Raw genomic sequence first — 24686 nt, 5'->3', positions numbered from 1 at the left:
GGTACCAAAACAGAGATACTTAGTAACTGGACTATATTATGCCCTTATCATTTACCCAAGTTTGTTGTCAAAGGGTATGTATAAATTTGAATCACGTTAGCCCTTGTGTAAATTATCTGTCCTGTTATATGTATCTTGTTTAGTAACCTATTGATTATTTATTTATCTACAACCATACTACCACAGTCTTTTTCAGGCATCCCTCTTTTTCTAGCCTGTTTGTTATATATTTAGACATTATTTGATTCCACTATCAAGCTGCCTATGAAAAGCTCAATAAAGCGTTGTGTACTGGGACTGGGAGGGTGATGACTTCCTGATATTTGAATCATGAGCATGTATCTTTTTTCCTTTCACTCTGTAGGTGGTGTTGCCGATGTTGTGCAGCTACATGTCTCACTGGTGGGAACACGGACCAGAGAGCAACCCGGACAGAGCTGACAGCTGCTGCACCTCCCTGACCTCTGAACACATGAACACTCTGCTGGGAAACATCCTGAAGATCATCTACAACAACCTGGGAATAGATGAGGGGGCCTGGATGAAAAGACTAGCTGGTAAACATGATAAGATAATAACACTGTGTGCATGTGTGTGTGTGTGTGTGTGTGTGTGTGTGTGTGTGTGTGTGTGTGGTGGAGGTTGTGTATATATCGATACGGTTGTGTAGGTATATTTACAGACGTAAAACACACTGTCACTGCATAAAACTAAACACTAGATAAAGCTAAATCAGAATCCACTGTTCCGTCCTTAACTGTCAATCACCATCTCTGTCCCCGCCCCCAAGTCTTCTCTCAGCCAATCATTAGCAAGGCCAAAGCTCAGCTGCTGAAGACCCACTTCCTGCCTCTGATGGAAAAACTCAAGAAAGTGAGTGTCATGATTTCATTTATCGTTGATTCTGATTTTGAAGAAGCCATTTAAACGCTCCATATCCATTTTTGGTTAAATGTAAAATAAATCATTACCTGAAGTTTATCACTCAACGCATCTAAAATATAAGTAATCCAACTTTTTGTTAGTTATAGTCATATGTCATATCAAGAATAAGTGTCACTTTTGGTAATGGATCTGATTCTACTCCTGGTTCTGATTCCCAATCTGAAGCTCTAAATTTGATTAAGTGTAATCCTGATCAACAGTTTATATTTTTGATTTTAATTTTGATATTTGGCACTTGACCACCATGAAAACCAGAATATAAGCTAATCACCAAGATCGGATGCAGCTGGACGAGTTTGTAGCGTTCAGATTTTTACTTCCCATTCATTTGATTGAGGCCACGAAAATAGACTGAAAACTGACATTTAACACGTTTGTGAGCCTTGGGATTCTGAATTCAAATTCTGTTCCTTATTGTTATGTAGAAGGCAGCAGTTGTGCTGATGGATGAGGAACATACCAAGGCGGAGGGGAGGGGTGAGATGTCAGAGGCGGAGCTTCTCATCCTGGACCAGTTCACCGTATTGGTCAGGGACCTGTACGCCTTCTACCCTCTTCTCATACGATTCGTCGACTATAACAGGTAGAGTGCCCTCATTGGATGGTGCCTTGACTTCCCTGCTTATACTATAACAAATATGACATACAATAGGGATAGAATTCAGAATTCAGATCAAATAAAATTGTCATACACTAGCGACAAAAAGGATTCTATATAGCACCAGAAACAATAGCACTGTGCTTAAACAGTTGTACATAAAACCTTTATGGTACTGTGAAATAACACTTTTAGAAATGTTCTCTATAAAACCATTAAATTGTTCTATATAGAACAATTTATTGTGCTATAAGGAACCCCTTTAAAATGTATGAAATGCTCCCAACCAGCAGAATTTTTTTAAGAACCACAATATGCTCTTCATTTTGACTTTAAATCACAGGATTCTTTGAGTCACCACTACCCTATAGAAAAAGAACCATTGAGGAACCCCTCTTTTTCTGGGTGCAAGGTGCTTTACAAATCAAACAAAAGGACACAATATTTTTTGGGACACACAGCTCCCACTTCTATTTTAAAGGCAGATTCCTGCTTGCCATTTTTTCCCTGATATCTAGATCTGTCATTCAGACATGATTTGAGGATAATTATTCAATCTCTAAAATACAGAGGAATCACCTTCTATCTTTAAAAAAAAATACTATCTTCTGTTTCCTCCCTTTATTTATTGACAGGGCCAAATGGCTGAAGGAGCCCAACCCGGAGGCTGAAGAGCTGTTCCGCATGGTGGCTGAGGTTTTCATCTTCTGGGCCAAGAGTCATGTAAGTACGGAAGCCCTTAAAGGCAATGTGCACGTTTATCCTGTTTGGACGAGTAACTTGTTTCATTATACCAACTCTCACACTATGCAAATCAAACTTATGAAAGATATCTGAGGCCTGCTTATAAATACAGATAACCCATATTGAAAACGGGTGCTTATCTCAGGCTGATGGAAAGCATGGTGCAGATACAAAGGGCACTGAAAATTTGACCGGAATCAAAAATCTTGCGTTAATAAAACGATTCCTTATACAGAAGTCTCAATTTGCCAACTTCCACTATATATCTAACTCAGAAATAATTCTGAGGTCTGTTTGAGGAACACTTGAGGAACACAGGATCACACCAGCACAGAATAGGCAAGTCCGACTTTGAAAAAAGATCTCTAAAGACAGCCACTGATCAGACACTGATCCAAAATCTCCTGCAAATGTTGGTGTGGCGATTTGAATTAGACTCACTCTGCCTGAAAATTTGTGTTGTGTAAGATAAATCTAAATTGTCCATCTACAATATAGCTCAACACATAGAAGCAGCACATATTCCAAAGTGCGCTGACTGGAAAGATGAATTTCTCATCTGCAAAGATTCTTGAAAGGTGTGGGGAGCTGTTGGTGTAGAGTATTTGGTGTTGCCTTGTTATATGCCTCTTTGTGTGTATGTCTGTATGTGTGTGTGTTGCTAATTTTTTCACTCTGAAAATAACATTAGCCTATGACAGTGGAGTGCTGAATACTGTCATATTGTCATCTTTCTGCAGAACTTCAAGAGGGAAGAGCAGAACTTTGTGGTGCAGAATGAAATCAACAACATGTCCTTCCTCATCACTGACACCAAGTCTAAGATGTCTAAGGTATGGAAACATGGATGGATGGATGGATAGAGAGAGGGAGGGATAAAATCAACATCAAGGCTTATATGTCAAAAGTTCATATAGCTTGTTCCTCTGTGTATGTGTGTGTGAATTTGCATCTGTACATGTAAGATAAGGAAGAACATGAGATGAAACATTGTTGATCCCTGTGGGTAAATTCAGTCATTGCATGAGCAAATATGAATAGGTGCAGCGGGAAAAAATGTTAACAGAAATAGAATCTAAACAAGAACAGAGAGAATTGGGGTTATATCAACGTACACAATCAACAAATTCAACACGTTAAGTAGAATGAAAACTATCAAAAAAAGTATGATTGTATGATCGCACGCACGTTTCGTGAATGATTCCCAATGAGCGCAGAGTATGTACGGCATACATACACACCAAAAATATGACTAATATACCATTATATAATGTGCTTGTGTGCATTTCTTGTTGTGTGATATTTGATCTCGGCCTCAGGGAGTTGTCTCGGACCAGGAGAGGAAGAAGATGAAGAGGAAAGGAGATCGATACTCGATGCAGACGAGCTTGATCGTTGCCACTTTAAAGCGGCTGCTGCCCGTCGGACTCAACATCTGTGCTCCCGGAGATCAAGAGCTCATCGCATTAGCCAAGAACCGCTTCACACAGGTAGGAAAACATTGCCAATTTGGCTAGTAGATTAGCAATCATTTTCTCAATTGGCTAAGGTAGTAAACTCAGGTAGTAAACTAAATCCCGGGTAAATTAACAACTGCAATTCATATATTGTGCTGTGATGAACTAAACTGGCATTCAAACCTTTTCGTTTCTCATCAATGTAGTTTTCAAAAAAACAAAACAAAATTTTATACTGTCAAGCACTGAAAGCAATTATCAGATAGGAGTATAATAGTCAGCTAATGTTTCTGTGTAAAGATAGCCAATTATCTTATACTAGAGTGAGAGACAGTGCCTGATAACATATCACATACTGGTCTGAGTTGAAAGTCCAATGGGTGGGGAGTTTTTGTTCCAAAACAGAGTACAGGCCAGAAAGTGAGCCAGAAATCAGTAATTGCCCCTTTATGACCACAAAGTGAATAATTTTCTAACATTTCATTTAAACTGTTAAGAAAGACGAAAAATAACAACTTGACTTATCTATGGACATAGAAACATAGATATCATGCATCCTTGTTTGGTATAGCAAGTCATTGCTTTAAATGTGATTGGTTTCTTAATGGACAGTGCCTTTGATTTGTCAACAGAAGGACACAGAGGATGAAGTTCGGGAGATCATCAGGAGCAATCTGCATTTACAAGGGAAGGTAGGAATACTTAAACTTAGTGATTCAATAGTGTCAAGGTAAGTCAGTTTTCTCAGTCAGCCCCTTCCTCTATGCATGTGCTTAACATCAGCATGTACCCACCTTTATTCATTACAGCCATTCAGTACATTCCGTATAGCAGATAAAAATGACTACATTCACTCTTTGCCAACAGGCACAATTTTGACAAAATTTGTATGATTCCCGATTTCCACCAAGCAATGGTGCTCTGTTAAGGCCACTTACTGTTCAGAGAGGGAGAGAAATTAATGTTTGATATTAAAGCCCTGGAGCTGATTGTTCTGTCTACACTATTTAACAAGTTATTTTTTTAGAATTCTAAAAACATAGGCATTTCATTTTCCTGTCTGACAGTTTCATCTCATTTGCAGCCGAAATAGGAGTAGCTCCAACATATGGATGTCAGACAAATCTAGGATTCTGAATCAAACCCTGAGTGCTGAGAAAACTGGAATATTGGACAAACATTTAGTTAAAATACATCAAAATAAACCCACAGTCCACAAATTAGTTAATGTTTGATTCATTATTTATTCAAAAGAAAGTCACCTTTAATCATACAGAGAGTTTACAAGAAATTTAGTTTTGTCTGCATGTCGCCCTTGCAGATAGACACTAATAGTCTCATGTCTTTCTTGAAAACACCACAGTACAAACCAATCTTAACTCCACCAACAACTCAGTGAAAAGTAAAATTCTACCTGCTTCATCTGTATATAACTGACTAGATCCTTGCTTGTGTTGTATTAAAATCTCATGTGTAGCCTACGTCGCTTTGGATAAAAGCGTCTGCCAAATGGGAAATTGTAATTGTAATATAACATTAGTCTATTTACTGATCCCTCGCAGACCGGATGGCCTCTACATGACTTCTTGAACCTATTAAAGCACCAAAGCTGGTTTTCCTACGGTACACTTATGAAAAAATTGACCTGGACAACAGTTTTGATGCTTAGTTGTTTCAAGAAATACTGTAGTGTGCATCCAGCCCTACAATATACAGCCTTGTATTGGTGTCAAATTGAAATGATTTTTGCAGAGTATCTCATGCTACAAAGACCATTTCCTTCCATTCCTATCTGATCACTAGCATGTTACCTCCTCTTTACCCTCCCTCTCTTCCATTTGTTTTTCTCTCTATCCATGTCATCCATTGAATCATCCATTTGTTCATCTACTCTGCATGTTTGCATATCCACTTCCACGATTCCGCTTTCCTATGCACCGTCAGTACCGAGTCTTCCACTTCAAAAGACTGGTCAAGAAGCTCATCATCGTTATGAAGTGGCTGAAATCCCGCCAAACCAAATCCTCCGGTTCAGAAATTCCCGGGTGCCACAAACGCCTTCCACCTCCCCTCCGGAAGCGCTCGGCCACCCTGGACGCGACTCACCCGCACCAGGCCTCTCCACGAGTCGCCCTGGCCGCTTTAAAGAAATTCTCCTCCATTGACTGTCATTATGTGAAACCACACAGCAAAGCGCTGGCTGCCAGACCCACTGACCCACTAGCCTTGGCCAAGCTGAGCCAGCTGACAGGGCATGGCTTTGGGCATGTTCAAGGACATGGACATGGTCATGGACCCAACATTTTTGGGACTAACACTACATTGGTGTGTATTGAGCCACTGTGTAGAGGATAAAAACAGAATAGAACAAAATGTAGTTCATATTTCAGAACTTGCTGTAGTTTTTATTTTGTAGTCTAGTACATAGATAAATTGGTAACACTTTAATAGATGAATAGGTAAGACTTTATTTTGTTCTGTGTGTGTGTGTGTGTGTGTGTGCATGTGTGTGTAGGCGTGTGCGGATGTACAAGTGCTTATGTTCATTTATGCTGTGTCTTCCGCAGTTGGAGGACCCAGCTATCCGGTGGCAGATGGCTCTGTACAGGGACCTGCCAAACCGCAGTGAGGACACCTCCGATCCAGAGAAGACTGTGGAGAGAGTCCTGGACATTGCTCACGTCCTCTTCCACCTAGACCAGGTGTGTGTCTATGTGTGTGTGTGCGTGTATGTACAAGTGCTTATGTACATTTATGCTTGTGTGTGTATACACCTGTGTGCATAGCTGTGTGTTTAAACCCAGGTTGCCCAAACCTCGTCTTCTGCTGCCCTACAAACTTTAACGGAAGGTAACATTACTACCTTGTGGTATTTAAGTAACGTTAGTGGAATTAGGGAATTTAACCGATAACTGTGTCACAGTGCTTCAGTGCATCACATTGAATTGAATTGAATTGAATTGAAGCAAACACACACGCCGTGGGCCTGTTCAGGATCTGTGCTCAATAATGTTACAGCTTGAGTATTCAATGCAGAGAGTGAAGCACGCACCCCCCAGTGTTATTTTCAATTGTGCCCTTGCAAATGAGAATTGGTTCTCAATGGACGTAGCTTTTTAAATAAATGTTTAAAAAAAATACACATCTTGAGTTTGCCCAACTTACAATCATTTGATAACTGGTTACAGTTGTTTTTTCAAGCTCGGGCAGCTTTTAGTAAGTTATTATTATTATTATTATTTTTACGGTGAATGTGTTTTATTAAACAAATATCGTAGGGCCACATTTTATAATGAAACCAGTTTCATTATAAAACGTGGCCACAGGGTAAATTTAATTTTAGAAAAAAAAACACATATGGAGACTTTACAAGAAATTTACAAGAGTTTTAGGCTTATCTAAATGCAAAATTTTGTCAAACTTAAAGTTGACAGCAGTTTGCTAAATAAAAATACTGTGCAATATCATGCAAATGATTAAAACACAATAGTGAGAATAACAATTCCTAATTGTGTTATTCTCACTTTTTAACTCAAGTAAGGAACAAAGGGAAACCTTGACATGCACACACAGCCATCTGCTCACCTTCCAACCATGCAAAAAATATTATAAAACCATAAAATACAACAGGTGGATGTAACCCCTCCCTACCATATGGGGGGCTTGTTCAGACATGCCCAGACATGATCCTGTCATAGATCATTGTGACATTTGTTGGTATTTACTACTGATTGTGTTTTCAGGTTGAGCATCCTCAGCGCAGTAAGAAGGCCGTCTGGCACAAACTGCTGTCCAAACAGAGGAAGAGAGCAGTGGTGGCCTGCTTCAGGATGGCACCGCTATATAACCTTCCCAGGTATATGTACTGCATGCACACATGCACATACAGGTTGCTAGTATAGCTTGTGAACAGACTCATTGATTTTCCACTGTTATCTCTTCAAAACCAGGCACCGGGCCGTCAACTTGTTCCTGCAGGGCTATGAGAAGTCCTGGATTGAGGCAGAGGAACACTACTTTGAAGATAAACTCATAGAGGACCTAGCTGTAAGTTCCCTTAAATCAAATCTGAGGGTACAGAAGTTTAGGAACACACAAACTGACCATCTAAATCACGGTGAAAATTATGATCCCTTATTGATTTCAATAATTAAATTATCTTAGGTTATAATAATAATAATAATAATAATAATAATAAATAATAATAATGTGCTTCACAATGAAGAGAAAAAAATCCTAATAATAATAATAAATAAATAAACGAATAAAACATGAGATACAAAAAAAATAGAGTATCAATATCATACAGTATATACAAGAAAACCAAGACAATAAAAACATACACTACAATTAAAATGAGACACCAAGAAAAAATACCAAGTGAGAACAACACAGCAAATTATAAGAAGGCCTTTTCAAAAAAATATGTTTTAAGATGTGATTTAAAATAAGAGATTTAGCTATTCTGACTTCCTCAGGCAGGGCATTCCAGAGCCCGGTCACCTCTGGTCACCAGCTGGGACCAAGGAACGACCAGAAAGGCCTTGCGTGTAGATCTCAGGCTACGATCTGGCTCATAAAGAGTTAAAAGATCAGTGATGTAGATGGCCAGACCATGTACAGCTTTACAAGTAATCAGTAACAACTTAAAATCAATTCTAAACAGGCAGTGGAGGGAAGCTAAAATAGGGGTGATATGGTCCCGTCTCTTAGATGCAGTTAAAAGTCTCGCTGCAGCATTTTACACTAGCTGGAGGCAGACTTTTGAGATAGACAGGAATATAGAGAGTTGCAGTAGTCTAAACGTGGTGATGTGAAGGCATGAATAATAAGGTCAGCAAATAAAAAGTAAAGTAAATAGTAAGTAAATAAATAAGAAGCAAGTCGGCACAACACTCTTAACCAGACCTTAAAACGGAGGTCTGAGTCAAACAACACACCCATATTTCTGCTAGTCGGCCTAACATAAGCCGGGAGGCTGCCAAGTCTGCCCCGGATCAAGTCAGCTGAGCTTGGTGAGCCAAATAGCACAATTTCGGGCTTGTTGTCGTTTAACTGGAGGAAGTTGTGGGACATCCAGCATTTAATATCTGAAACGGTTTTAGACATACAACTGGGTGTCGTCCGCATAACAATGGAGATGAACGTTATGTTTCCAAATGATGTCACCAAGAGGGAGCATATAAATAGTAAACAAAAGTGGTCCTAAAATTGACCCTTGGGGAACACCACACTCAATACTAGCTGGAGAAAAGGAACCATTCCCCAAAACAACAGAGAATGACCTATCTGTAAGATAGGATTTGAAAAGCAACAGGGCCATGTCAATGACATCAACCCAACTTTCCAGCCATTTGAGAAGAATGCCATGATCAGCTGTATCAAATTCTGTATCAAATTCCAGCAAAATTAGCATAGCGCAGTCACCCGCATCAGAGGCCAGCAGAAGATCAAAAGTCGGTCAATGTATAGAAATGTATCTAAATCGGATCTCTAATGTGCCTAATTTGCTCCAACCTCGCATGTGTTAGTAATGGGATTTGTAAACAGTAACACGTTTTAATTGGAGATGTGTAAAACTGCTCAACAGTCAGAGAGTTAACATGAGTGCAGCACAAAGACTGGCATATTGCCCCTGTTTAACATTGGATTCCGCCAGACACTGCTGTCACTGTAGGTAAGGACAAGTAATTAATCCTATCAAAATTAATTGTACTGAGTCTACTATATGTGTAGATTCAGAGCACTCCAGTCCATTTTCCATGCCACATTTTATGCCACAGCATAAAAACTATTTTAGCCGTAAAGTGGCTGGTAAAATTCTGAATTCACTTGCTATTTATTCTGTTGATTAGTTTGTTAAATGCTGTGATTATAACATCAATTTACTCTATTGTTGCAATATAATAGTTATTTTTTATTTTATATTTTTTTATCTGTGGTGGACTGCGTTTTCAATGTCATAGCAATTTCCCATCTGTAGAATATTTTTCTTTCTAATTGATATGCAGAGCACAGGAGCTGAAAATTGCATTTCTAAATAATGTCTGATTGGATTACTAAGATTCCATTACCTGGTATTGTAGGGAAATTATTTTCTCTATAATTATAAATGGTTAATAACGAAGGCTTCCAAAAAGTAAAATAAAAACGCCTCCCAGCAGCATAGACACAGAGGAAGAGAATGGGAGGGAGAGAGAATGGAGGTCTATCATCATGGTGATTGCTTGTTATCACCATCATTGTGTGTGTGTGTGTGTGTGTGTGTGTGTGTTTCAGAAACCTGGTGAAGAGGAGCCATCTGAGGAAGAGGAAGGTGTGAAACACATTGATCCGCTGCATCAACTCATTCAGCTGTTCAGTAGAACGGCCCTCACAGAAAAGTGGTGGGTTTTACTGAGATATAAGCTGGGATGTAGTGGAGGGTAAACCCGCCTAAACTATGAAAGATATGAACAGGGGGAAGGCAGGAAGGGGTTTTGACTTTTGAAGCTATAAGGGGAATGTAGTAGCCAGACCCAGCACACACTAATGGAAATCTAATGCTGGTGAAAATGGTAATAGTGATGTAATTAGTGAGGCTATAATACATAGATTTTATTTTATTTGGGATTTTACATTTTGTTGTCTCAGTTAAACAATATAATGGTTCAAAAAAACGGACAGTAACAGAGACATTTCATAAAGCCTAAGCATTCCACACCTTCAAATTGTCTAAAGATCTACCAGTGGACTGGCAGCATGGCGAAGTGTCCAATTACAGTCATGTCCAAGTGTCTGTGAGCAAGACAATTTGACTGGCCACGTTTCAAACCACACTGTAATTCTTCAGAACAAAAAATCTGAATACTTTTGTCATAACATAAAACCATTTATTGCAACAAATGGTCATACAGGTGTGGCACTGCTCCCAGGATGCTCAGAGAACAAATAGTATGCAATAGTTAAGCAATATCACACGAGAGGGAGTGCTGTTGTACTGTATATCAGCACTGTGATCTGGCTGTGATTATCTTCGACCGAATCACAGCCATTTGCCAGCTGAAGATTTCTTCCTGTGTGTAATTTCTGTTGCAGTAAACTGGATGAGGATAATCTCTACATGGCCTATGCTGACATCATGGCTAAGGTACCAGCTACACCAGTTACAGAATCTTTTTCATTACACAGAAGTAATGTGAATTAACAGGCTTATTACAGGATGATAATGAAATTTATTAGGGATCCAAGCACGCAGGTGCTGCAGCCCTATTATATTTGTTAGGATTCTTCTGCTTCTTTTTTTGCCTTTTTCTGGAGATTAAAATGTTAAATCAAGCTTGTATTCTCACTGTCAAATCATTTGCCCAATGGACTTGGACCCTGCTAATGGCTGCTTGCAGCTATATTTATTATTATTATTATTATTGTTAGTAGTAGTAGTAGTGGTAGTTGTAGTAGTTGTAGTACTAATTAATTCAAACTTTCTTCCCCTTGTAACATCTTATCCATCGTCCTCTCTGTCTCCCTCTCTTTTTCATCACTCCCTCTTTCCTTCATCAGAGTTGCCATGATGAAGAGGATGAAGACGGAGAGGAAGTGAAGAGTTTTGAAGTAGGTGAATGATCTGTCTGTCTGTCTGTCTGTCTCTCTATCTAAAAAACCCAATGAGACTGCATGGCTAGTCTCTCCCACCGATGACAATAATGAGAATATTTAGATTTGTAGGACAACAGACTCCTTATCACACTACAGTCTGTATCACATTGTAGCAAAGCATTGAATAAGACACATATGTAATGCTAATTTGAATTAGAAAGAAATGCCTGAGAGAAAACAGTGATCAGGCGATCAAATTAGCAACAATCAACAATTACTAATTGCTTGTTCTGTTATTTTCAATAGGCTGAGGAATCATTATTGTCCTCCTCATACTGTATTTTGCATTCCAACACCTCCTGCTTAGACACTGATGCTGTGATATACTTAAGACATGAACCACCATCCACCTTACTGTGAGCTGGAGATGCTGCATTAAAAAAAAATCTATGCTAATCATTAATAAAACATGTAGTTTTCTAGCATGGCTTCTCAGAATGGCAACTAGCTGCACAAGGCTGCTCCCCACCATTATGATTTCTCCTCTGCCTCCCATTCATACTTTTCTATTTTCTAGTTAGTTGATAGCGAACAATCTGTTCACTGCACCATGAAATGATGTGGTTTTGTTTCCGCAGCCCAATATTATCAAGGTTTAAGCAACAAAATTGCCAACAAGGAGGAGAGATCTCTGGTAAACTTAGCTCAGCGTCTTTGATGGTCACATCAGATTTACTTTTTTTTGCTAATTTTGACAATATTTATGTTGTATTTCTTTACAAAAAAAGGTTTTATTTCATTGTAATTCAGCCATTGTGTCCTTCACTTTCTCTCCAATGTTGTTTTTAACCTAAACGAACAAAGAGCAAATGTAGGAGCAGCCATCTTTCTTTATTTCCAGGCTCTTCCATCCACCTCATTTTGTGTTTCTTCTTCATGGCTCTGATGGAAAGCAGGAAGCAGCAAGGCTGGTGCTGTGGCGCCCCCTGTTGCTGGCTGGCAGAGTTGTGTTTTTGTCAATCACTGTTGCTGCTATTGCGTGGTCCCTGCTGTAGCTGTAGTGGTTAAGTAGGATTGCTGGGAGCGACATACTATTGTAGATGTGACTGACTGCCCAAAAAGATATAATACTGGCCATGGGGTAAGATGCGCAAGAGGATAATCATGGCCAATCAAAATTGCGTGGGGGTAACATGGGGGTTATTCGGCACTTGACCACCATGAAAACCAGAATATAAAGTACTCACCAAGATCAGATGCAGCTGGACGAGTTTGTAGCTTTCGGATTTTTACTTCCCATTCATTTGAATGAGGCCACGAAAATAGACTGAAAACTTACATTGAACACGTTGGTGAACAGATTCATTAACAGATCCTGCTTTTAAGACAACAAAGCAGTCCTGGGTCCTTGATCATTTTGTATTTCTATTCTTGGTTTACACTAAAATTTGCATTTAAAAATATAAGTAGAAGATCCGGTCTCCCAAACAGGAACTATCTCTCCTAAATGGTATGTTGCCTTCTATCAATAAATATGCTATTTGGCGAAATTGTGTTCTAAAACGTTGGACCCACAGTCAATTGAAAATCACAGTAACGGGATCTGTTGTTGAATATGTTCACCAACGTGTTAAATGTAAGTTTCAACCCTTATTTTCGTGGCCTCATTCAAATGAATGGGAAGTACAAATCTGAATGCTACAAACTCGTTCAGCTGCATCCAATCTTGGTGATTAATTTATATTCTGGTTTTCATGGTGGTCAAGTGCCAAATAACCGGCATGTTAAAACTAAGTGGAATATTGCTTTAACCATCAAAAACTGCACAAGTACACAAGTGATCTCACTGCTGATGTTTTGGCCTCCATTTCTGTGTTGACTTTGTGTTCTCCTGCGTCTTTTTCCAAGACTCCGGCTCAACCAATAGCAGTTTCATGTGTTTTTCACAGACCTGGATCAAATAATAGCCCCAATATGTTTAATAGCCTAGTTAGGGTTAGGAAGGCTTTCGCCACATACGAGTGCCAGAAAATTTTGACAATCACAGGAAAGTATTTGAAAGGCAATTCAGCATACTTTTCTGTGATCAATAACTTACCAGACATTATTTGAATTGTCCTAATGTGGTAAACCCTGGTACACAGGTCAAAACGCACAAAAAAAAAATGCTGTTTGACCCAGGGCTGCTTATCCCAGCATACAGTCACTTATGAATGTATTCAAAACACTTACACACTAAAGTCGCTGACCATCTCCTCCCATGGAATTACAAGGGTTCTGGACTCTGAAATGTTCTTGAAAATGTGATATGTTTACCCTACTTATATTTACATTATACATATTTAATGATGCAGCCCATTATATTTAGTGCAAACTTAGTTTTAGGTTATCTTTAATTGGAATATAATTCAGACTGCTAGTTCTCTCATTGTAGAGACCTTGGAACTTGTGCAAATTATATCTGCATCAAACCAGAAGCTCAATTTTCTGATACATTTGACGATCTTCATTCAGTTACTGATGAACTTACACGACCAATAATCCCTTTTTTTCCTTCATGATAAAATTGTAACCCTATGAGAGCATGGTGGTCGTAGCTATAGATAGTTCACTACTGCCTGTCAGACCTGTGTCCTGTTCACAATAAACAGGAGAAGGAGATGGAGAAACAGAAACTGTTGTACCAGCAGGCTCGACTGCACGACCGCGGGGCTGCTGAGATGGTGCTGCAAACTATCAGCGCTAGCAAAGGTAGGTTTAAGATTCTGATCAATATATCCTTATTTTGAATTAGGTCTTCCTCAATGAGTTCTTGTGAATTTATTTTGTCCTCCATGACGCATTTGATGTAATATCTAATGGCTGAAGTACGATTCTAAGGAATGCTGAGGACAGAGAACAGTTTGTGGCAGAGCTGAATTGCACCTGACCTTTAAGACCCGTCCCTTTATGGCTGTCAGGAAGAGTCTCATATAGATAAGAATGGCGTGACGTTTCAAATGGTCTCCACCCACAAAGTGCGGTACAAGTGATATGCCCCGCTTTATCTCTAAGGGCTAAACAAAAAATCTGCATTTTCTGAGGCTGCATTATCATTAAAATGTTTTTTTTCTGGAAGTCACAAAATGCTAACATGCTAGCAAACGTCCGTGCAAACGTCCATTAAAGAGAGGAGTCATGCTAGCATTTTGAGACTTCAAGAAAAAAACATTTTAATGATCATGCTGTTGTTTGACAACCGTGAAAACGTCAAATGATTTACACCACATTTCACATAAATTATTAGAACACAGAAAATGTTGATTTATTGTTTTGCTCATAGAAACTGAATAGGGTTTTGCACTTGTACCGCACTTCGTAGGCGTGGCCTTTTTGCCGCGTCATCGCCATTCTTATCTATATCAACACGCAGGGAGCTGCGACTGGGAGAGAAGACGCGACGAGTAGGAAGTTATAGTAGTAATTTCAAACAAATATGTGGGGGTGGACTCAAAGACATTCAGGCCCTGTCCACACGTATACGGATATTTTTGAAAACACAGTATTTTCTCTGCGTTTTGGCCTCCCGTCCCCACGAAAACGCCATTTTAGGTAACTGAAAACGGAGCTTTTGGAAAACGCCTTCCAGGGTGGAGATTTTTCGAAACTCCATTTTCATGTATTCGTGTGGACCAGTGAAACGGAGCTTTTGGAAAACGCTGCCATCATGACCTCAACTTGCGCATGGCAATAGACCTTTTTCACATTCTTTTTCTCAATGCGTCTGCATTGAGAAATTTCTTTCAACAAGAGGTTATGGCCTCAGTAGCTAATTTCACGTCTTCTAATGTGTCTTGCCATTCCTTATGGCAATTTTCAAAATAACTGTGTTATTAACAGACACACACTCACTACGTCTATCTGTTTTTACAGTCTATGGTTTGAACTTTATTCTCTCCTATTAGCTCGTATTGCTGCCTGCTATGTCTTCCCAAAATCTTGTCATTTCGGATAATGGAATGGATGCACTCTGTCAGAGTCTGCCCGGCTCTGCCAAAACTACTACTACTCTCCCAGCTTCTCTATGTCTAGGTGCTGATTCTCTCTCTGCCTCTCGCCCAGACCTAGGCCACAGCTCTCTTTCTCCAGTCCAAAACTCCCCTTTTCTCCTTCTATCTCCAGGCCAAAAAAACATTTTCCCTAAACTCTCGCACACACACACACACACACACACACACATGCACACACACACAGGGACTGAACAGAATGTATTGGTACATGTGTAAGTCAATTATAAATGAATGGAACTATTGTTTATTGTTTATGGACTAATTTATAAAGAAGAAATGGGAAAAGACTTGCAAACATTTAAAGGTCTGCTCTTAATTTGAAATTCTGCTGTAAATTAAAGGAAATGTTCTGTTGTGCTCTACAGCTATAGTATGTATTATTTGAATTAAATCATTTTGGTCTCTCTGTTTCTCTATCTGAATATGAATCTTGGTTTATTTTTTGCTGGTTACCGTCACCAGCATCTTCTGTAGCGACTGTTATTTTGCAAATATGGCTTGCTCTACAGTTAACTGCCCTAACCTTCAAAGGATTCTGCTCTCCAGTTTCGGTAAGTGATTTTTTATAATAGTTGGCCGCTAACCCAAATTTGCAAGCTATAATTGAAGAAATATTGCTCGTCAGTTAGCTAGCTAGATGGTGAGCTAACCTAGTTGCTAACATTAGCAATCACAGACACAGCTGGGAAACTTAGCCAGTAAATATATGTTAACGTTAATGGAAAAATGACCAAATAACCTTTATACCGATGATTCCATCATCTGACATAAATTTAATGTGTTAGATTTACATGGTAACAAAAAAAAAAAAATGTATATGGTAACAGGTGGAGCATGGGATGGACGGAGGGTTGTACTGTGTTCCCTCCAGTGTGGATTTCACGTTACAGGGCTAGTCAGGGTCAACATGCAGGCGAGTTGAACTCAAAGTGTGATATTTAACATAAAGTTAACTGACATTTCAGTTATAATGATAAAGCAGTATCATTGCCAGCTAGTTCAGTGGTATCAGTGATGAATCGTAACCCGTTTTATTTGCATGGTTAGAGAGAAGAGAAGTATTGAAGTAGAGCCGCTTTAATTCACATTAATTAGGATAAGGCAGTCATCTATTGTGATTTTTTTTGGCATGGTATTTCATTGAAAAATGAAAGAAAAGTGTTTCAGTGGATAATGAATAAAGTGAATAGATGTTGTGATGTAGTAGGGGAGGGCGATATAAACCCAAATTAATATGGTATTTTCCACTGTCTGGACGGTATCGGTATTGTATCACAGTATTCAAAATTTTAGAATTTTATATTGTATAACCAGCATCAGCCGTATCAATTTATTGCCAAATGCTTTGGGATTCAACACATTAACACTGTTCCCCATGGTCAGAGAAAGTCGCCAGCTTTGTCGCTAGTATAAATGCCTTATTTTACATTTTAATTAATTTATCACGGATATCCATGGCATTGCAGAATCCATATCATGACAGAACGTCATACTCACCAGTATACCGCCCACCCCTATGATGTAGCTGATATTTTTAAAGTTATTTGCTGTAATTGTAACTTTCAACCTAGAAAACAAGGAGCATAACCCAAAATCAGAAGAGTGTAACATCGGCAGCTAGGTAGAAACATTTTAGTCAAACTACTAGCCCAGTTGTCCAGTGTCCCAAAGTCATGAATTCCCATCACCATTCATGGTGTTTCCCCTGTCACAATTTGATGTGGGGCAGGAGGATGTCTCAGTGCCTGGTTAATTTATAGCTTTAATAGCAAAATGTAGATCAGTCTGTACACTCAGAATTCACGCCGACACAGTGGAAGCCAGGCTGCAGCAGTGGGTCGACCTGAGGAGAGAGAATTGGAAGCCCAGTCCCCCCTCTCATCTCACTTCATCTCTGCTTTCCTTGCTGTGCTTCCACACTGACATAATTGATATATGGGCCCAGTTTTATATTATGAAAATTCAGCCACAGAAGCTGTAACACAATTGTAGTGTTAATTTTACATCTTTCAAATATTTACTAAAGTATTTCCTATCTACCTCTCCCAGGTGTCTTCATTGTGCCTGTGAAATGAATCTTCTACTTCACTTCCCTACTCCACTTCCCTGACTGCAGACATACAAGACCTCATAACATGAGCAGTATGTGTGCGGTGCCATCGATCTTATTCTGGAGAAGGGAGACCTTATTGACCGTTCTGACTCACTGACCTGTGATGATGGCTACAAGCGCAACCACTTCTCATGTTTCCTGTTCTTTCCATGTGAGGAAGAACAGGCGGTTTCTCAGCTTTCATACATTAATGAAGGACCTCTCCCTTTTTAGTTATTTTGGTTGACTACTTTGTTGTTGTTTCTGTCTTAGTTGACTAAGGCTATAGTATTGTAGTAAATGTATGTTTAATTTTGCATTTAGTTATTTTATGAAACATTGAAAAGAATAAGACCGGTATCACAACTTCACAACTATGTATTGGCTCTTAATAAACACTTGACAAGATTTGCATTTATTTGTATTCATTTGAACCATAAAATACTGTGTGGAAAGCAATGTTACATTGGTTGATTGGTTCATTTAGTTGTCGAAGTCGAAGCTACAAACGCCAGAGCGTAAAATGTAGCAGCGCGTCAGGCGAGCGCAGCTACAAACTGAAGTTCAGCTGGCTTCAACTTTTTTCCACGCTCTGAAGCACGAACAAATCAAGGTAGTGTAGGGTAGTTATATTTATGTTATTATTATTTACTTGATGAATTAGAAGAACGAGTATTTGCCAAATTAAAAAAAAACAAGAAATGCAACGCTATGACAGTATGACATTATCAGTTGGTGCACCCAGCGTGACAACGTCATGAACCGTCAGCGACCACCTGGGCAACACTTCTGCTCCATTGGCAACGATATAGCTTGGTACGCCAGACCGTTCTATAGCTTTTGTAGCCCGTAGTCTGAACACACCTTTTGAATTTCTATTACAGGCTTAGTCTGGTTACAGTCCCTGTGTAATACAGCTATCCAAGAAGCTGAAATCTATTGGCAATATACTTGCATTAGCCAGTGTAAGCCAGCCCTAGTTGATCCGAGCTTTATTCCTTATGCAATAAATTCTACTCTTTGATGTGATAGAGTTGAATCAAATATCAGTTATTCCTGTGATTTGTAACTGGATAATCTTGGTTATGGTCTGACGTAAAATGGATCATAACAAAGATGCATATACCATGTAGAAAAAAAACCAATGTAGACAATTCTTTAGCACACACATTTACTGACAAATCACAGAGGGAAACTCACCACAAAATGTGGCCTGTGTAATCTAGGGGTCCTTGGAGAATTTAATACTTTACCTGCTTGGTTTGAGGACTTCTTGGTTCTGGGACAGAAGACACGTGAAAAGAGAAGGATGAGAAGGAGCAGAGAAAGTAAAGAAAAAACAGTGTTATGGCAAGTTAAAGACAAGCCTGGAAGCCTTTGAACGCACAATCTTCCACACAAGAGGCTGATGCTTTACTCACTGAACCAAACACCCGCTACAGTTCTGTTAGGAGAAAATAACTAAGGGAGAAATATTGCCATACTGTAGCCTATATGACAGCACTAACCACTTAACCACATAGAACTTTATAGTGCTTTCCATTAAAGAATAAATCAATGCTAAATCAAAACATGTTGTTGCACTGCTCTCTATGGGTTGAAACTTTAATGCATGCTGCATTTCTGGCCACTCCGCAATAAACCAAAACTGCAGCATGCTTTACAGCAGAGGTGTCAAACTCAATCCTTGAATGGGCCATATTGCAAACTCATGACAAATTCGCGGGCCAAATAAGAGCCATATTTATTTATGTTAACACTTCTTAAACCACATGAATAATTGCATCAAAATATGCCTGGCCATTTCAAAACTCAAACAGTAACCACATATGGAGTGGCTGCACTTGGTGCTTAATATTAAAGAAAAAAAAAATCATAGAATAAAAATACATTTACATGCCTCAGTAGGTTTGCAGGTCTGGACTATTTGTCACCTATTTGCTAGACACCTGGCATTTTGGCTTTTTTTTTTTGGCTGCAAGGCCATCAATGTTTGGAGTCATTTTCTGAGCTGTTGAAACTCTCAGTATGGAGTTCAGGTGTCTCACAGGTGTTCTGTGTGATGTTTTATTTATCTTCATGACAGAAAATAGCTGCTCATACAGGTACGTCCTACCAAACATACACAGCATACGGGCAGCATGCAGGCAAAGTTCGGGCATCGTTTCTGGGATAAGACGGGGGAACTCGCTTACCTTCTTCGGCTCTGGTGGATAAATGGCTAATGACCAGTTGTTTTCTGTGTCTGGTTCTCTCCTCCAGGTGAGATGGGTCCCATGGTGGCCTCTACTCTTAAGCTGGGCATAGCCGTCCTCAATGGGGGAAACTCCACTGTACAACAGGTATTACTGTCATCTTTTACATCACTTCTGAAAACACATTTTTACACACAGGCTTTTGTATAATTTGTTTTACCTATTTTACTATCATTGTATTTACTTGTTTAACTCTTCAGTAACAGTGATTTTAATTAGTCTGCCATTATATTCTGTTTTGAAAATATCCAATGGTCTTTCTTTCTTCTGACAAAAACTTCCTTCCCATGACATGGGGCCAATCTTCCTGATGGTGGCGCTATAACAACCGTCCAAAAACTGATTAAAAATCTGTCATATGTGCTACAGGTGTGCAATTTTCTGAGGATGCAGGCCCATGTGACAAGAATCTTTTATGGACTGCAAGTTAATCGCTCTGTTTTTTTTTGTTTTTTTCAAAACTAATTAAGTCAAACTCCTCCCACTCAACTTTCAAAGTTGTGTAAAGTTTTAAAAATTGTTGAAATTGAGCCCACTGTGACTATAATTGTCTTACTGTAAATACTGTGATGTACACAGTAATTTCAACTATTGGACCAATCTCAATGAAAAATATAGCCGTAGGTGGCCATGAAGGTGGTTCGTGCAAATACATCCCTTAATATATCTGCCAAGTTTTGTGATAATTGGACCAAGGGGCATGCAGTTATGGCCATTTTTGTGTTAAAGGAATAGTTCACCCAAAAATGAAAATTCAGACATTATCTACTCACTCGCATGCCATATGAAACACAGGTGAAGTTTGTTAGTCCATATAACACACAGGGAGGTTGCCAGCACAACTCCATAGTAGCCTTCTCCAAAACAACTGAAGTCAGTGGGGACTGGTTCTTTGGAGTTCCAAAAAGAACAAAAAAGAACCATAAAATTACTCCATACAGTTTGTGCAGCATAATCCAAGTCTTCTGAAGCCAAACGATCACACAGTGAGTGCAAAAGACCTGCATTTACACCATTATTTAGTGCAAGTCTTCACTACAGCCATTGTTTTTGAAAAACAGTCACGTGCACGCACCCAGACCACGCTAACCGCTTACTTTTAAACAAATAAGAAATTATCCGACGACTTCGATATAGAAGAGGAACAACAGTTCTTTGCCCAGCCTTTTTTATTTGAACCAGAATACACAGACAAGGAACTCAGACAGATGGATGAAGCAGCAGCAATAGCGGCTCAATCAGATCAAACCACCCTGTCCAGACATCACTAGTACTACTACAATCTGGTGATGTAGTTTTTTACCTGAGTGATTCAGTGATTTCAATCTCTTTCCCGATCACCTGTATTTGTGATTATTGATGATATCACAAAGCCCGCGTCCCCACAGGAGTAGCCTACTGATACCAAGCAAAACGCTGATAGTTTTTCAGTAAACTCCCACATCCTCTGTCAATTGCAGAACCATTTGGATGTATGTGATTTATGAATTTCAAAAAGCTTACTTTGTACCATATCCGTGGACTGTCTCTGGAAAACAGGGCTGTCTGGTCACTCCGTTTTTTGTAGAGAGGCACTTTCAGCAGAGCTATTTCAGTTTCTGTGACGCAGACCATGGGTGCGTACACACAACCGTTTTTCAAAAACAATGTCGTAGTGAAGATTTGCGCTAAATAATGGTGTAAATACAGGTCTTTTCCGCTCACAATCACTTGGCTTCAGAAGAGTTGGATTATGCTGCACGAGCTGTATGGAGTAATTTAATAGTTACTTTTTGTTCTTTGTTCTTAAAAACCTGATAATGGAAAAAAAAACAAATAATAATAATAAACCAGCACAAAAAGAATACGGTTTCAGCCCTATGGGCTTTAACCCCTGATAATGAAAAAAAAAAAATAATAATACTAATAAACCAGCACAACAATAAGGTGAAACTTTATTGTTTCTCCATTAAAATGTACATCTTTGTGAGAAACTGATAATTGACAATTAACTAGATAATTGAGTCTAGTTAAAAAATGAACAATTGCCTATTGTTTAAAATTCAAGAATTGTTATATTAACTGAATATAAAGGATTAATAGATATTAAAGATTGATTTTGTACAAAATTTGTTTCTATTTTGTTATTGGATAAAGTCACTTGGTTCCTGGAGAAAGTTCATTAGGGATCCTTGGGTGTGTTCAGCCTCAAGGAGAATGTTCTGCACCTTACAGCGAATCGCTGTTCGTTGATAGCTTGAGAGCTTGTCCATCCTCATTGCCACAGATTTGGCCCACAGCTCAGATTCAGTTGGTGTTACATTTTTTTGTTGCATTTCTGAGATGGTTTATGCAGTACTCTGGATGAGGTGCATGAGTTCGTCCTCTCCACACTCCTCTCTTCTTCCCATCTTAAGCTGGGATTCAGAGGTTGAACAGGCAGGACAAGGTGGTTGAGTTGTCTGCTCAACCTCTTCATCACAGCCTTCAGCTGTTGGGGTGGATGGCACTTGCACTGGTGAGGGCATCACTATTCAAGCTGGACTAAGTTCAGTGAAGCAAACACATATACTGTACATCAACTTGAAGATTAGGTAGGAGGGATGCCAGTCTGGGAGCCAGCACACCCAGCGGCATAACCTGGTCAGCACCACAGACAGCACTCCTCTGATCTCCTCATCATATACCAATTCAAATAGTTAAAAGAAACCCATATTCCAGTTGATGCATGGCTCGCCTATAACTGACATAAACCACAGAAAACATCAAAGAAAAACACCTCAAACAAACTAAAGTCTGTCTGTCGCTGCTCTGCTGCATCCATGCTGTAAACCAGCGGTGGTAGTTACGCCAGTGAGCATACCCACAGTGTTTTGGACAAGAACACATTGATCTATTTGAATAAAAAAACAGTGACATAAAGGAGTAGATACTCACTTGCCAATTTTGGTTTGTGGGGCCAGGAATGACATAAGGTCAAAATATGACCACTTCTTTTTGGCTGGTGGTGCTGCTGATCCACTTCTGGGAACCAACTTCCTCAGTATCTTAGTAGAGTAGACATCACGCAGACTCTTGAATCGCCTCTTGCACTGTTGTTACTTAAATGAAACATAGTAATACAGTTTGTAAATTATGACAACTGGGACTTTCACCAGTCTTCAAAATAGCATACTATAACATGTTATAATGTAACAGCTTTTCCAATTTTCTTTTTCCCTCTTTCTTTTTAAATTAGAAGTTTCAATCAAGTAAACCTAGTTTCTTTATTCAGGTCTAGATAAATAGCATAGATTGTCTACTCAGTGTATGTTTTAGTCTATAGTCTATTCTGTGTTGTCTAATAGGCTTTTACTAAGACAAGAAAGGAACGGGAGTAGCTGTGTGCCCATACAACCATCTAGTAATGTTTTTCTGCACTTGTCAATTTTACATTTGGGAAGGGGGGTGTGTTCTGATCATTTCTCATGGGTTACAACATTTCAAATGAAACAGTTTCAATCTGTCTGCAAACTACTCTAGCTAACATGTTGCTGCGACGGACCATAAAATGTGATCATCGCCGGTGGCAACGATCATCAGCCTACACTAAAAGTTCAACTGACTACATAGTGACTGTAATTAATTCACTTGAAATTCTAAAAGTTGGTCAGAAACATCATTTTAAATAGATCTCCCAATTTAAATTTTCATATGTTGAGATTTGAACAATATACAGTAATTTTGTTTCTCTCAACCTAACATCGCGATATGTACAGTGAATGATTAAAGCTACACTAAGCATTTTTTTCTGACCACTAGAGGGTGACAAACACATTTTGTAAACACACACACAGCAAAGCTACTGGATGGAAGCCCTTTAGGACAAACTGTGCATAAAGGCTAATGGCTAAAGTACGGTAAATGTACCTACGGAGAAATATTGCTGGTTGCCAGTCTCGCTTTGCCAGATTTTTCTCCCGCTGAAGGTTACATGTCCCACAATGACAAGTGAAGAGGTAGGTACCAAGTTTACTAGTTGAAAATGTTTACTCACTCGCTTCATCGATTCGCCATTACTCGGGCCGAATTTGACAACAAGCTTTAGAAAAGAGGTGAAAACAACACAGCTGGCCCGCGTGTGTGGCTATTTGTTTATATCATTACGTCTCATGGAAATCTCCACGTAGCACACGTTAGATTCAGGATTGGTTACAGGGTCTAAAATTGCTTATTGCAGGTTTAAATCTATATAATTTGACATTTTTAGTGTACTGTACGTAAACTGTACATAATACTTTTTTTCTTTCGCTCAGTGCATTGTGAACAACTCCAAATGCTTCTCAATCAGCTATAATTAGCCACATACTCTATACAACTATATATTCTTGGGTGAAATCAAAGACCTATCTTGCTTATCAAAGGAAATGTGGAACACCTGCACTTCTCAATCTCACCAAGAAGATGTCTTACATGACAAACAGATTATTAGTCAATACTTAGTATGTCAACATTCATCTAACACTTCATCTGTGTGTTGGAGTAAAATTGCTCTGCATAACTGTAACTCCATATGCTCCACACATTTACCAGTAGCAACCACGTCATTCCCATGTCTTGTCCTTATGCAGTGAACCCTGGCACATTGACTGCAGAAGGTCAAATTTATGACACGTAACTATATTCTGATAATGACTGAAAACATATTTGCTTCAAATCTAATTTGTCTAATGTGAGTCGTTCATGGCCATTCCATTGGCTTCTGTTGCCTTTCTCTGCCTCTGACAGAAAATGCTGGATTATCTGAAAGACAAAAAGGATGTGGGATTTTTTCAGAGTCTGGCTGGCCTGATGCAGTCATGCAGGTAACTCTAAAATTCATCTAGTGGATCTAGTTGAATAGTCAAAACTATTTTTTGCTGCTTTGGTATTGTCTATCATGACATGACATAATTTACAGATGTAGAATGGAAAGAAAGCATCCCACTGTATATGCACTTATGCCACTTA

General features: G+C 39.1%; 1 protein-coding gene across 1 annotated transcript in view; it reads left to right on the top strand.

The window, feature by feature from the left end:
- ryr2a (ryanodine receptor 2a (cardiac)) overlaps positions 1-24686 on the top strand; it is a 246807-nt gene that overhangs the window by 152938 nt on the left and 69183 nt on the right. Inside the window, exons 75-91 of the mRNA XM_078290909.1 lie at positions 365-557; positions 791-873; positions 1371-1528; positions 2179-2266; positions 3028-3120; positions 3607-3777; positions 4377-4436; positions 5689-5943; positions 6312-6446; positions 7488-7600; positions 7695-7791; positions 10024-10130; positions 10822-10873; positions 11287-11337; positions 13974-14073; positions 19726-19805; positions 24465-24541. Of these exons, the coding sequence (XP_078147035.1) occupies positions 365-557; positions 791-873; positions 1371-1528; positions 2179-2266; positions 3028-3120; positions 3607-3777; positions 4377-4436; positions 5689-5943; positions 6312-6446; positions 7488-7600; positions 7695-7791; positions 10024-10130; positions 10822-10873; positions 11287-11337; positions 13974-14073; positions 19726-19805; positions 24465-24541 (1913 nt within the window). The remainder of the gene's footprint in view (positions 1-364; positions 558-790; positions 874-1370; positions 1529-2178; positions 2267-3027; positions 3121-3606; positions 3778-4376; positions 4437-5688; positions 5944-6311; positions 6447-7487; positions 7601-7694; positions 7792-10023; positions 10131-10821; positions 10874-11286; positions 11338-13973; positions 14074-19725; positions 19806-24464; positions 24542-24686) is intronic.

The sequence above is a fragment of the Centroberyx gerrardi genome, chromosome 20, assembly GCF_048128805.1.
Source record: "Centroberyx gerrardi isolate f3 chromosome 20, fCenGer3.hap1.cur.20231027, whole genome shotgun sequence".
Taxonomy (NCBI): Eukaryota; Metazoa; Chordata; class Actinopteri; order Beryciformes; family Berycidae; genus Centroberyx; species Centroberyx gerrardi.
Note: the sequence above shows the minus strand (reverse complement) of the source record. Positions and strands in the feature narration are given on the sequence as shown.